Source organism: Lepidochelys olivacea, assembly GCF_965140295.1.
Source record: "Lepidochelys olivacea isolate rLepOli2 genome assembly, chromosome: 16".
NCBI classification, from domain to species: domain Eukaryota; kingdom Metazoa; phylum Chordata; order Testudines; family Cheloniidae; genus Lepidochelys; species Lepidochelys olivacea.
The window spans coordinates 16956507-16971655 of record NC_140426.1 but is presented as its reverse complement, the minus strand read 5'-3'; the positions used below and the strand labels follow the sequence as shown (position 1 = coordinate 16971655).

Below are 15149 nucleotides of genomic sequence, written 5' to 3'. Positions count from 1 at the left end.
ATTTAAGAGAACTCCACACTTCTGGCTGCATTCTGAAAATTCCAAGCTTTTATTTCCAAAGATACATTTGTGGCATAGTGATGCCTGAAACAGGGAAGCAGCAATCCAGCCTGGCAGAAAATTGTCTTTGCCAGCAGCAAAGAGGGAACCCACTCCTACTTGATTTACCTCAACTCCGGGGACGCTAAAAGCCAAATTGTGACTATTTAAATGCTAACATTAAGCACACAGATCATTCTTTTCTAAAGAGTAGGGAGAAATTAAATACGAACTACTTTTATGTGTTGGTGATTTTTTTTTTTTTTAAACTACAACACTAAGTCTAGATTCCAACATTATCTCAGGTGCATTGTACCAGTACAGTATTTCTATTCCTGTTTCCAGTTAAATATAGTGTAGTTATGGTGCACACTTTATGAACATGAAGACACACACAGCCAAGTTACAATTGCTGTTGGAGCCTTCGCCTTTGCATTTGGTATTGTTTGACTGGGACACAACTGTTCTAAAAAGGGAACACAAATGTTTCCATTACTTTGGTACACTTGAGTTCAATGACTAGGCAGCAGTGCGATGCCAACTACAGAGAACTACAGACTCTAGGCAAGCTCAGGAGTCCTAGGCACTCATAGGGCACCTGCCCAGTCTATTATGCACCAGGAGATGAAATTCAGCGGGTAGGTTAGATCTTGCTGTTTCCAGACAGACTTAACTTACAGGTGACTACATAAGCTTGGCTACAGGTAGTCACTTGCTGATCTCCATGTACAAGGAGATACAACATTCGCTCCAACAAGAAGTACCGTGCGATGGAGTGCAAACTAAATACAAGACAAAGGGTACCACTATAGAAATGCATCGGTTTTGTCTGTCCCCTGGTAAACTTGCTCTTTAAACCACTCTGCTAGAAAGGGTCCTTAAAAGGACCTAAATCTTTTCATGAGATAGCTGCTTTGCACGATATGTACACCTGGCCTGATAACTCAGAGTATGACTTTTCTGCATGCAAAAATGCCTAGAATGTACACTTGTGAGAGATGAGGCATCAGAAGGATGCGTACAGAAAGCATTTGCCTTACTGGGTGCTTATGCTTACTCGGTTTCTCTTGTGTTGTATGATCATGGCCACTGAACCACCATTTTCCATACTGAAAATACCACAGCCACTCCAGTAACGTTTAGGAACCCCCATCTGAGATGGAGATTACATCTCAGAGCGTCATGTCAGCATTACCTACCTTTGCCTATAACAAGGCCACACTTATCAGCTGGCACCGTGTAGGTTATTTCCTGCATCCCTCCAGGTGTGCCGACGCTCCAGTCCCCACGACCACGACCTCTTCCCCGGGGTACTGCCAGACTTCCAAAGCCATCTCGTTCCTTGAAGGGGAAAAAAAACCCCCAAAAAACAGCATTTCCATCAGTATTTTTCCTGACCCCAGTACCTGTACTTCTAATTCACCACATCAAAAAAAAAGGCAAAGTAGAGTTTAAATTGCATGATATAATCAATACCACTAATATCACTAAACTAGGGAATGCCTGGCCTTTATATCCGTGAGATTCTGAAGCAGTTCAAAGTAGTGCTGTTAACGTAGGTCACAGCTGCCTTCCTGATTCTGTAGGTTTATTTCAGCAAGTAGATATAAATGCATGCCTTCAAACAGAATATCTTTTTATAACTGGCAGGTATGCATAAACTCAAAGTCCTTTTAGTTGCTGGGCTCCAATCTGAGCAGGGCTAGTTGCCTAGCTTTCCTTAGAGCAAACCAGAAACCTTAGCATTAATGTACACTGTTTGGCACCAAAGACTTCACAAAAACCAAAAGTTAACCCTTTCAGATGCCAGTTACCTTGAGAACTACTGGAATCCCTCAGCTGAAATACACATTGCTTCAAATAGTCTTGAACCTCCAAACAACGTTGTCCAAATTCAAAGAAGTGTAAAAGAATCCAAATGCATGTATCTGCAAAGTAAAGGCCCTCTGCTGTCACAGGCCAATGTCACAGAGGGTCCAAAGATGAAGTGGCTGAGGAAACGATTGGCTCTAGTATGTAAAGAGGTTTTCAAATCATGAGTAACAGCACTGGGAAGAGCCACAAAAGGCTGTTTTGTCCCCCACTGCCTTCCACAAAGAGTAGTGGAGCTTTCCAGCCCTAGAGCCTTTTCAGAACAGCATAAGGATGGGTATCCAGAGTACAGATCCATTAGCTAGAACCTGCAGAAAAGATCCAGGAAGAAAAGAGCTCTTTGTGCACTCAGTTCATGCTCAGCCATTCTGAGCACTTCTCAACCTTATCAAGCGTTGTGGTAGAAGCGAGGTCTTCCATGCTAACCCCAACCCTCAATTCCAGGCTCCCCCCCACCCACCATGAGGATAGATTAAAAAAATTTTTTTTAAAGTTAAAATTTGATTTTTCTAAATTTAAAATCAAATCTGAATGTAAACAAAATATTAAGGCCTAAATTTATTATAATCTCTTAAAATATTTAAATATAAAATAAAATGCTGAATCCATGAGCTTGTGTCAAAAACTGAGTTCAAGGCTGCTTTTCTATATAAAAAAAATTCAGGGAAAACATCTAATGTTTGAGGTCAAGCTTTATATAAATATAGCACAGCAGGCCATGTGCTATATTAATGCCTGATCATGTAGGGGCCCAGAGGCTATGCTACTGGGTGCAAGAGACTGGCAAAGTCACCACAGGCATTGGGACCCTACCTCTTCCTCCAGAAGACATCATCATGTATATCAGGCTCATCCACTGAGCCCACCTGGGTGGTCTCATACTCCTATTTTATAGCTTCTCCCTACCTGAGCTCTGATAGGTTCAAATCTCAAATTAAAAATACTTATGACTCCACCCAACATGGAAACTTGCTCACCAGCTCATGGAAAAATACTGATCTGTCCAGTAACTACCAGGCCTTGCTTCTGGATGGTTTTGGGTACTTCAAGTAAATGGCCTTGCTCTGTCTCCTTGCATGTATACACAGAGATACAAAAAACAGAAATCCATTAATTTCTCAGCTGCTTTCCTCTGCTGCTAAACAAATAAAATCTAAAAGGCACGTGGGTTACTTGAGCAGAAGGCTCAGACCGTGGTTACTACTTTTGTTTTCTGGAGGTACTGGTGGGGGAAGTTATGTAACAAGGGAGAAGGAGCAGAGTGTCCAACCAGAAAGGAGCAAGACTGATGTCAAAGCAGGACGCTGTGGGAATCGGAGTGCAGCCGCTAGTGTTGATTTCACCCCTAGGGAACTGGAGAAAAAACCTGTCATGGCTGCAGCTTGTACAAAAGACCCTATTTGGGAATATTTTCAAGAAATTCTTGGACCTCTGGGTAAAAAAAGGAACACATCAAATTTAAACAGTGCAACAAAGAGATGCAAGGTCTGGTGGTTAGAACGAAACATTATGAAAAGTGCTCCTCAAAAGGCAAAGTCTTTGAAGATGTGGTGGATGTGTCTGAACCATCGGACTAATTTTTGCACCATTCTAATGGACAGCCTACCCTGTCTTACTATGCTAGTAAATGATAACTTAGATTACTGACATAAATGTGTTTTTTGGGGAGAGATTACTTGTGAATTTCAAAATGAGTGTTCAAAAGATAATTGGCATGTTAGTTTGTTGTGGGAGTATATATCAATTACTTTTTTACTGTTATTGCTGGACTTCTGACTTTATTACTCAATATAATCAAAACATCTCAGGTGAAGATTTCCTATTTAAAAGTAAAGATTTCAGGTATTAACTTCAACATTTAAAAAATACCCCTCCCCCCCACCCGGCGCAACTGGTTCAGTATGTTGCTAGAGATAAGGGTTTAAAAATAGTTTTGACAATCTTATGATTTATTTTCTCTATAAATTTATTCTAAACCCAGTTTTAGATCTTTAAAAGAGTGGTACAAACAGACGCAGGAGGAGGGAATCTTTCATTGACAGACTTTGTTCATCATCCAGTAAAACTACAGCTGAGTTCATAATCAGGCCCTGTAAATTCTAGCAAGACTCCACAGATGAAAAAATGTCTTGATTTGTTTATGCAACAAATTCTCCCTTTCCACTTGTTCAGAACAAACATTTCATTGACTTGGTTCATATCATTACGACCAGGCTACACTCCACCTAGCAGAGCAGACATTGCTGGATACAGTATACGAGAAATAAATTGAAGAGTTTGCAAAAAAATATTGATGGAACATTTGTTAATCTGAGTCTTGATGGGTGGAGCAATGTATACAATGATCCAGTAATATGTGCTTGTGAGACAAAAGAAGATGGGGTTGTCTATCCTACAGAAACTATTGATGCACCAGGAAATGCCCATGCAGCTGAATACATAAAAGTAGCAGCAAGCTACAACCCACTGAACAAAAATTCAAGTGTCAAATGCTTAGCATTGTCAGAGACAATGCTGCAAATATAGGCAAAATGAGAAGAAATCTAAAGGATAACGAAGGGAACCTGAAACTTGTAACATATGGGCGCAGTACCTGTTTGAATGCAGCAGTCATTTGAAGACTTAAGTACAACTCCAGGAATAAAGAAAAATCTTATAGAAATATTTTGCAATTTCAACAACAACCACCTTGCTTCAGTTTCACGGATGAGAACAGGAGGATCCAAATAAAGTCTCCCCCCGTGATGAAATGATGGAATTCAGTGGTTGATCGTTTTGATCTATTTAGGAAGAACTGGCCTCTTCTAATAACAATTTGTGAAGAAAATAGTGACAAAATAGATGGAACTATCACAGCCAAAGCACTCAGACTAAAGAGAAATGTAGAAGATTCGCTGAATGTACAGAAGCCTATTTCCATAGCCTTGGACAAACCGCAGAAAGATTGCTGATCATTTAGGTGTAAATGTGAAACATGTTTTGATAAGAGAAGCATACGTATTCAAAACATTTAAGGTTATTTTCTTTAACAAATATAAATGTTATAATGATGTTGTTTTCTATTTTTATTTAAATCCCAGTTACCATCCTAATGCAGCTTGATGCAAATCATGAGCAAAACATTAAATTAGCTAAGTAAATAAGCAGTATATTATTCACCATTTTCTTCTTATACTAAAAATTTACAGTTCAGCATCTGACAATATTAAGCTATCCGAGAACTAAATGGATGTGCTTGAGAGACCTTTCATAGTTGAACCAGCACATGGTTAAGTGGCATCAAGGATAGCAAAACACTCTGTGAAAGTGACACTACAGTACTCTAATGGGTAGCAGCACAAATGGCCTGCTGAAAAGAGAACATAGTTGCCTACTCAATACCCTCTATTCCTTCTTAGACGGTGGCCTATAGTCATGCCACCATGTTTACTATGTACGTCCCATAGCTACCTTTCCCATTCTCTGTTAATATAGATGTTTGCCTCATGGGAGTCTACAGAACCCACCTGTGCTGTGAGAATAAGCTCATTGATGATATGGGCTGCGTGCTGACACCGATCAGGAAGCCCCATGACCTGCGCGACTCTTTCAGGACTAATCCCATCATCTGTGGAGGGAGAGGTGACAAAGACTTAATTAAAAAGGGAAAAAGGCCCACCCACCAAATGAAGCTTCCCTCCCGTATGGCCATAGCCAGTGGTTTCTCCGTAGGTAGATCTGTTGTGTCAGACCTGCCATCTTTCTCCACACCTTCAGCCCTTCCCCCAACCCACCTACAAACCCATACTGATCATCTGAGAAGGGTCTAATAGTGGAAAGGTAACACTTTCACATGCAACATGATAAACCTTGAAAGAGACTGCTATATTCTTAATAGGATAAAAGGTAGCCAAGTGACCCAGAGGAAATTTGAATTCGTCAGGTCCTAACGGCCAGGAATATCATGGAGTACTTTAAAGCCAGGAAACAAGGGTTTTCCATAATCCAATTCTTTGGATCAATTAGCTACAAGACCAAGACATTGCTGCCATAGTGTCTAATGTTTTGAAAATGAGGTGTATACAATTTCTTTCCAGTCTCTCAGGCAACAAGCAGAAAACCCCTGTAGAAACCGCATGAAGAACCAAGAAGGTGGTATGTCATTCTAAAATTGGTGTTAGAAAGGGACATAAAAGCTATACCTACACTGCGTACCTTACAGTGGAACAGCTTTGTGCCGCTGTAAGGTCTCCAGTGTAGTTGCTCTTTGCCCGCAAAAGAGAGCTCTCCTGCCAGCAAAATAAAACCACACACAAAAAAAAACGCTGTCCATACCGGCGCTTTTTGTTGGTAAAACTTTTGTTGGCTGGGGCGTGTTTTATTCACACCCCCCGACTGACAAAAGTTTTACCGATCAAAGTGCAGTATAGACACAGCCTAAGTAACTACAAGCAGACAGAAAACTAGCTGCTGTAGATTAGCACTAAGCAATAAAACTGGGCAGTCCCTGCTTCACACAGTGATCAGAAAGCAACAGACCTTTGTTCTCACACAAACCTGGTTTAAACTGAATCCTAACGCCAGCATCATTCTGAATCTTTTTGATCATTTCTCCATTTCTTCCTATTACAATTCCAACAGCAAACCTGGGCACAGAGACCTGATGGGAAAAGCAAAGCAGTGTAAAAACTCAGAACTGGAATATATTATACTTGTTTTACAAGAGGTGTATTCATCCCGCTTACGTACCATGCCAGGCCAAACGAAGCAGCTCCAGGCTGTAAGGTCTTATCCCTCTTAAGCACAAATGTATGGGCAATTTTCAATCCTTAATATTTCCACTGACCATAAATCCCTTCCCCTATCAAAATTAGCCCTCTGCATTACAAGAATGGCACTTTCAAAAAAATTTTTTGGAAGAGATGGAAGTGCCATCCGCAAGCCCAAACAAATGCCCTCTCTGGAAAGCTGGTGAGCCTCTTCTGGTGGATGGGTGCGATATATTTAAAGGCAGAGAGTATCGTGAAGGAAATAAATCTCACTGGCAATGTTTGAAGTTAAATGGTCTCCATCCCTCACCCTAGGGAGGTAACCACAGCACTTGTGAAAAGAACATACCTCTATGCTGCCTCCTCCCATTCTAGAGCTGAAATCACTTCGTACGCCTCGGAAATCTGCCTGATCTTTCTCTCGGATGATCTCCAGTACCATTTCCCTTGCTTGCTGTGGGGAAAAAATTATGGTTACCTTTTAACTCATGTCTATCCCACTCCCCATCTTAATGCTCAGGGCCTCAATGATTAGGCAGCATCAAGCAGAATTGCTTCCTACATTAAGCAGACTGAAATTCCTTCACTTGGGATTTCTTTCACTTTTTAATGGAATTCTGTTTGGTATTGCATCCTCCCTTCCTCATTAACAATTTGATAGCTTTTTAGGAAGAAGATCCCCATGTGCAATTGTTTAAAATGTCTTTAAAAAAAAACACGGACATTTGTTTCTAAAATACAATCTTAATTGGGATTTAAGGAAATTCAAGACCCCTGCTGCTGAACAGAACTCAAACCCACACATGCTATGGCAGAAGCCATGATGGCACATTAAACTGCAAGTCCGCTAGAAGATGGGGAGGAGGAGACAGGAAAGGAAAGAAGAAATACTAGCTACTAAACACCTTGAAAAGTAAGCACCGGAAAACAACCCTGGTAATCTGTGAAGGTTTTCCTACACGAGTGAATAATCTTGTGTTTGTTTCTGAAGGCCCTTCACAAGCTACTATATAGCCCAGCTAGTGAAAGTGTACATTGCTAACAAACCTATAGTAGCCAGAATTTATAGAAGTTACTTATTAAAGCTACATATCAAACTTTAGGCTCCAGGCATTACCTAAAGCAGCACTGCCGATATTTGGTGATTGTGTTAATAGGATATAGGGGAGATTGTCCCCTCAACCTTTCTCTGAAGTAGCTATCACAAAAAAGGTTGCCATGGAAAGAAATAAAGTTATTGGCAAGATTTAATACAAATCTGCCATTGTCAGAATTATCTGCCAAGTGCAACTATCGTAGCATCCAGAGTTTGTTAGATGCTCAAGGATCTCTATAGAGTTTGTTAGGTGCTGTGCAAATGTACAATCCCTGCCCTGAAGGGTTTACAGTTTAAGATCCCTTAATTCTGATTTGCATGGGATTTACTGCTCAGGAAGAACATGGAAAATATGCTGAAGCACATCCAGCAAGGCAGACTGAGGGGCAGTCGACAGAATAGAAGTGACAAGTGAAATACAGTTTGGTTGAATGTACGAGTGCTTTTAAACTTGTCTTACAGAGCTACACTTTTATAATGTTAAGTTTAAGTAGTTTGTGAATCATTCGTAAAATTTCAAAGCTGTATTACTAGCTAGATACATCTAGGAGCGGAGGAAAGGATATTAGTGTTCTTCAGGAAAGACCTGGAACACCCTATCATTGTAGGTGTTTCTAAAGGCAACCAGACACTCAGCTCCCAAAGAAAATCAAGAGGGGTTGGGTGCCTAATGCTTCTGAAAGATCTCACCCATTGTTTCTATGCTTGGGCAGGAACTGAAAATCTAACTTTAGCTGTTGGGTGCTATCTGGTGCAACAGCCTTTTAATGTCTTGAGAGTGGTCTAAATTTAGATTAGCATGCCAGCCTCTAGTAAAATGCGTTAGTTTCAGAGAGGCACTTGATAAGCACAAACTGCCATAACTAGGAGTTCTAAACATCCACTATGAAGCATCCAACCACCTCCGGTGGTATAGTGGGATTAAACTCTGAAGTCATGACTCTACGTTTTAAGTAGAGCACCTAACACAAGAGAGCCCCTGGATGCAACTGCAATATAAATATCAAATACGCTTAACCTGTGGTGCCAGGAGTTGTTCTACTTTCAGATTACAAGTGCTACATGAAGTATTAAACCTTCTGGTTACACTGGAGTCTTATCTGGAGCACGGGTGCCAGCACCTACCTTCATTAGCAGATATTTAGAATGAACAATGCAGCCACAGCCTTATTTAACCCCATGCCATGCTCACAAGCACCATCAACAGTTTCACTGTCTAAAGGGTCTCTTAGTGCAATTATGCAGAATCACATGAAGTGTTTTTACTCCATACCTGTACTTTAAAAGCATCTCCAGTAATACGGAGAGGTTTATCTGCTCCCGTTGGCAACGGGCCATCTTGGATCATAACCATTTTCACGCCTGTTCGCTCCTGCAAAAGCCACACAACACTTTAATAAGCATGGTCCCTAAACAAGAGTGAACAGTAGGTGTCCAAACTTTGGTCACTAAACATTTATATGGGTCAGATGAGCAGCCTTCCAGCATGCTGTTTTTAAAGCAAAGACCACAACTGTTCTACAGCCTAAGCCCAGGACTGCAAGGAGGTGCGTTTCTCACACCACATTTTAGTGCAGAGACAACTGCAAACAGAAAATCCAACTTCTGTCTTTCTAGCCAGGTGTAACAGTGAAATAAGAACCTCTCTAAACACACAATTACACAGTGTGTCAGATACCTTTGGATGATACAGCCAAAATTAAAGCTCTCAACAAAAATCACAATTATTATCTTGGCATAAATGTATTACTGAAGCCCTTTATAGCCTTTAAAGATTTGTAAAGTATACCAAGATAAATAGAGAAAAAAAATACACCCAGGAACACTGATTTACACCCAGATGTTTTCATGGGGATGGAGGGAGAGCAGAGGAGATTAAATACCAACTTCACCAACAGGAGTGATGAATTTGATGAAAGGTATCCTGGGGAACAGCACAGCAGGCATTAAGCAGCTTCACCAGGGCACCTGAATCCTGACCTGGGACACCCTTTGCTCTGCCAGGTGAGGGCCCCTCCTCAACAGGGCATACATCTTGCCACAGCTAGTGCTTCTCTTATAATGCAGAGATATATCCACTAGGCGCTCAACTGAGGACAAGCTCATTCCTTTTGTAACTCAGGGCTGGATTTGAACCCAAGTCGCCAAAGGTGAAACACAAACATGTTAACCTCCTGCAGCAGGCACGAGAGGCTCTTTCTTTGAAAGCACTCTTCCTTGATCTCTACTGGGTCACATACCACCTTCTTACGTTGGTGTGAAGTGAATGGATGGAACACCAAGCTCACATACTTCCAGTGGCACATGTACTACGGTTTGGGAACCCCTAATCGAGAGGAACTTTGCTGGGGGGAAAGTTCCTTGAAGTAAAAACATCTCACACACCTGCAACTGTTTTATTGTTTCGCCTCCTTTGCCAATGACTAGACCCACTTTGGATGCCGGGATCAGAATCTCCTGGATCGTACTGTTGCCATCAACATCGTTGTGAAAGCCAGGTCCATTCCGACAGCGATCCACTATCTGCCCCAGTAGCCTCTTCGCTTGTCTTTGAAAAGAAGCAAGGAAAGCAACCATTAGACAACGTTTCATCTGCCCAAGAAACTAAGAACCACTGGAATGAGAGACATTTGGGGAGAGGAGAAGTGAACAGATGAGAAGAAAACTATGGTTAGCACAATGGCTTTTACGCTTTGGAACACCAATTCCCCTTCACAACACTTATCAGCACTTCGATTTCTAAAAAGTGGAAAAGGGAGGAAGCAGTGCATCTTGACACCTTTGATGCTTACACATTTTTAAATCATTGGCTTCACCACAGCTTGGGTGTACCACATTTTAAGTGGAGTCAAGAAGAATCTCTAATGCCTAAACTCCCAATTTTATTGTTAATATCAATCTTTGTAAATCGTAACCACAACCTCACTTCCCGACTGAGGCAGGCAAGGAGCGCTGCTCTGACACATTAACACAGCAGGTTAGACCACCACCTCTGATCTGACTGAGTCACAGGTGAATCCCTTCTTCTCGGCCTGCTCTCCCGCAGCAACACTGGCAGGGTTTGCTTGCAGCCTTCCATCCTAGCTGGGGCTGCTAAGGCTGTTCAGAAAATGGGGCAGGGGCCGTGTAGCAGCTAGGGCAGGGGTTCTCAAACTTTTGTACTGGTGACCCCATCACATAGCAAGCCTCTGAGAGCGACCCCCCTTATAAATTAAAAACACTTAATATATTTAACACCATTATAAATGCTGGATGCAAAGCGGGGTTTGGGGTGGAGGCTGACAGTTCGCAACCCCCCATGTAATAACCTTGCGACCACACAAGGGGTCCCGACCCCCAGTTTGAGAACCCCTGAGCTAGGGCAAGAGACTAAGTGCTGCTTGTGAAAGTAGGCGGATGACAAGGTCAGGAGACTGTTCCCTGGCAGCTTTATAATGGCTGAGCTGACTGGCAGTGGCTTTCCATCTTCATGTTAATTGCTGCCACCTACCTGCCCCTTTCTCCTCACTGAAGAGGATGGAGCCAGGCCAGCAGCCACGCATTTGCACTTGGGTGGTGTTCTTCCTCTCTCCTCCACTTAGCAGCCAACCATCTCACGCTGCAGAGGGAATTGTCCCCTTAGGACACATTCCCCTGGGAGTGTCAACTCAGGGGGTGAGGGTCTGATGGCCTGCGTCCAACAGCAGAGCATTACCCCAACCTTGGGCCTCAATCAGGAAGCGAGGCAGGAGCTGGAATTTCCAGGAGTAGATTTCAGATTTGAAACTAACAGTTGGATTCTTGGTTGTTTAAAAAAAAAAAAAAATCACAAAACCAATCTTAAGTATTCATAAAGCCCTTAAGTTAATTTTTTTGATGGAAAAAGAAAGATTAAAACAGAGGGCACATTGAAAAACAGAGCATCAACTGCCTTCTGTTTTAATTGTCTTCCTTACTCTTTCCATTAAAAAAAAATTTATTCAAAATTTAAGGGCTTTATGAATACTTAAGATAATCATTCATTCTTTTTAAAACAATCACCCACCCAACTGTTAGGAATGTTCCCGTTATTGAGCCTTCTTCCTCATTCAGTTTCACAAGTCTAAAAAAGTGGGATCACCTGCGACAGCCCTGGATATGAGTGTGTCTAGCTGCGTATTTCAGAACTTTTAGGTGTTAAGAAGATCTGCTCTTACCCATTTTCCCCAAGTGTCTCATCAGGCATTACAGCTTTTTAGTATTTTGCTCTTGTTCTGAAATATCCTTCGCTAGAGGAAAAAAATCATATTGTTTGCCCTATAATCCGTGCTTGCCAATTACAGTTATTCTGGTTCAATGCTTGCAGAATTATGGTACCGTGAGGTGCCTTAAGCATCTTAGATCTCATAGGAACAGAATAGTCAAAGTCTTCTCTTGAGAGAGAGACAGTCTTTGTGCCTATGTATTTTTACTAATCAAAATGCAACTCAAAGATTTCCAGATGGATTTTAAAAAACCCACCTACCCAAAGGTTGGGGAGAGAAAGAGCAGCTCCATATGTTAAGTGTGTTCCTGTAAGCCTGAGGATCCTGGATCCAGTCCCAGCAGGAGGTCCTCAACTGGTTTGTGAGAGTCTCAAACTCAGCTCCTAGGAAGGGGGAGGGAGGAAACACTGTCCCTAAATTTTCTATAGGCCTAAAGAATAGAAACCCCCGCTGGATTGCCAAATGTGTGTCTACCATGCAGGGACCAGAGTTCAAATATTCAGTTCAGTCCTTCGCTTCTGGCTGGCAGCAATATGGAGGAGGCACCCTGATGGACCTCATGCTGCTCTGGAGCAATACCTCCTGTTTATTCAGGAATGCAACTGACAGGCTCTGGGGGCCTTGTGCAGCCCCTCTTCAGCTGGAAGGATGGCCATCTCAGTAGCAGTGGGAAGGTGGAGGGGAGAAGAGTGATCTTTAATGGCTTAATTTAGTATCCTGGAAACTTGCAGTTAGTCAACTGCATCCTAAGTGCCCTAAGAGCAACTCTGAAGTGAAATTCCACGGGACTTCTGCAGTGGGTTCAGCAGACTAACTGGAAAAGACTCTGATGAGTAAACATCTCAGTGTTAGACCAAGCGGCTCTAGAGTCTGGTGACCCTAAAGCTTCTGTAGGCCAACATTTGCTGATTGTGGCTAACCAAATAGCAGCACCGATAGAACACAGTGGTAAGGAAGAGGAAAAGGAAAGAGAGAAAAACAACAAAACAAAACTCACTCAATGCTCTCTGGTGTTCCGGTGAGCACACAGGGCCTCTCAGGCATCCCGCCGCTGTCTGTTAAGGGAACAAGAACACGGCGACAACAGGGATTGGATATTTCACAACTCTTGAATGGCCAACAGTAGTCAGCCAAGCAGGTAGATACAAGCAGCCTAGACACAGCCTACACAACTAGCTCTTTCATGTTTAAAAGAGGCAGTAAAATCTACATGATCCATTATGGATTGCACGTTGTAAGAGGGTAGTTAGAGACAGCCAGTCTCAAGAACAAAGTGCAGCCTCAAAGTACACACAGTACTTGCATGAAGCAATCAGGTTCTACACCTGATCTGAATTCTTGGCTGCAAGTCATTATAATTATGTATCTGGAAATAAAGCAAATAGTTGTGAAGTATCTTATTTATCCTTCAATCACCCTGCACACTCACTCCTGCGTGAGTATTCAGTCTTGTGCCTGCGGCATCTTAGACTGATATGATCATGGTGTTTTCCTACACTTAGTACAACTATATATTCCATGTTAGCTTTCTTTTAAGTGTCACACTCCTAGTAAACGAGTTGTTACATGCAATTCAATTGGATTAAAAAAACTGGACAGCTGCTTCAGTGACCAAAGGGCAGCACTAAAATGTTCCCTTTGCACACTGAAATATGTTGATCCTCGATATCTTTGAATTCTCATTAACATGTTCTAAGACAAAATGGATCTCTCCTTTATTTTTAAATCTCCCCCTGCCAATTAAGATTAAGAACCCAGAAGATAATATTTTGCAGTAACTATATTCCTCCCCATGTAGTAACATAGTCTGTTTTCCCTTCGGGGAAACGGAAGTATCTTCACAGAAAAATAGTACAAAGCAAGAATACGCAGCATACCACAACAGATTGGTACGGTCTCCTTTTTAGTTTGAGATGGATCCGATCAGGAGCAACTCCCGACCTCTTGAAATTTCAGTTTCCAAAAACTGACAAGTCTATGCAATTAAATACAATCCACATCTGATCTCTCCAAAGAAGTGCCACTGGAAGACAGCCCTGAACAGGAGCATTTCCCATCTCTGTAGGGAACAACATGGACCATCCTTTAACACTTAAGGTGCATCTGCTTCTTGATTAGAGGTGGTCCCCTCATTTTGCTCCCAGAAGTAGCTAACAGGTCTGTTTTCTGTGTTAGTATGGAGGTCAGTCCCAGAACAGAATTCCCTTGTGCATCATTAGGTAACCAGCGATAACACATATGAATGTGATGCACAGCCAGGTCTCCACATCTATTGGACATGCCATATTTCAATGCCATGCCCTGCTACTTGTCCACTACACACAGAAGCTCTTACCTGGAGCAATCTGAATTTTGCAGCCAGACTCTGCCTGGATCCGTGAGATCTGTTCACCGCCCCTGCCGATTACTGAAACAAGTTCAACAAGTGTCAATTTACTGTTGTCCTAGCCAAGAGCAGAGGATCTGCTCCCTTTACTCCACTGCAACTGGCAGTAAAGGGGAGACTGTATTCCAAAACTGTAAAACAGGCCTCCCCATACTCTGGTACACAGAAAGCCAACGTTAGGGTAGAATCCTTACATTTTTTGCTGAATTCTAGTAATTGTATTTCCTTGTACATACAAGTCTTACACTGAAGTGGGAATACACGGTAGGTAAAAATAAGTCACTAAACAGAGCCAAGTCAGGAAAGGTGTTTTAAGGTTATTGTCCTGTGACAACCTGAATCTCAGGTCGGATAAGAAAAGTGGCTGCAAAATTATCAGGACAGCCATAAGCAAAGGTATTTGGGTTATTGCTTTTTTTTTTTTTTTAATAAAGAATTCACTGCCTCTCCTTCAAGAGCATGTTGCTGGTTTGAGCTACACTTGAATACACCTGGTTTTATATTGAAGTGCCATAACAGACCTCAAGCTGAAAGTGAAAACTGGCCTCCCTTAGATCCCCCGCATCACTGAATGATGACTGTGTTTCACACTGTATATCAGGGAGAGAACATGCACGGCCAGTCATACGTACTCTTCCCAAAGAGTAACGTGGAGCACAGCTGCAGGTCAGCCAAGTCTAACAGGCATGATTGGGTCAACATTCTCTAAGCAGAAGGCCCTCAATTGTGGAACTTGCTTCCGCTAGTTTCTGTCTGAGCTTGAATCTTTATCACCCTCTTTGCTT

At 42.1% G+C, this 15149-nt stretch overlaps 1 protein-coding gene across 11 annotated transcripts in view; it reads right to left on the bottom strand.

Annotated features, from left to right (window-relative positions):
* FUBP3 (far upstream element binding protein 3) overlaps positions 1-15149 on the bottom strand; it is a 55632-nt gene that overhangs the window by 15604 nt on the left and 24879 nt on the right. For all 11 annotated transcript variants that reach the window (XM_084649987.1, XM_084649986.1, XM_084649990.1 and 8 more), the window contains 8 exons: positions 14314-14385; positions 12976-13033; positions 10141-10303; positions 9029-9127; positions 7009-7113; positions 6448-6550; positions 5418-5518; positions 1239-1380 (listed from right to left, as the gene is read on the bottom strand). In XM_084649987.1, the coding sequence (XP_084506113.1) occupies positions 1239-1380; positions 5418-5518; positions 6448-6550; positions 7009-7113; positions 9029-9127; positions 10141-10303; positions 12976-13033; positions 14314-14385 (843 nt within the window). The remainder of the gene's footprint in view (positions 1-1238; positions 1381-5417; positions 5519-6447; positions 6551-7008; positions 7114-9028; positions 9128-10140; positions 10304-12975; positions 13034-14313; positions 14386-15149) is intronic.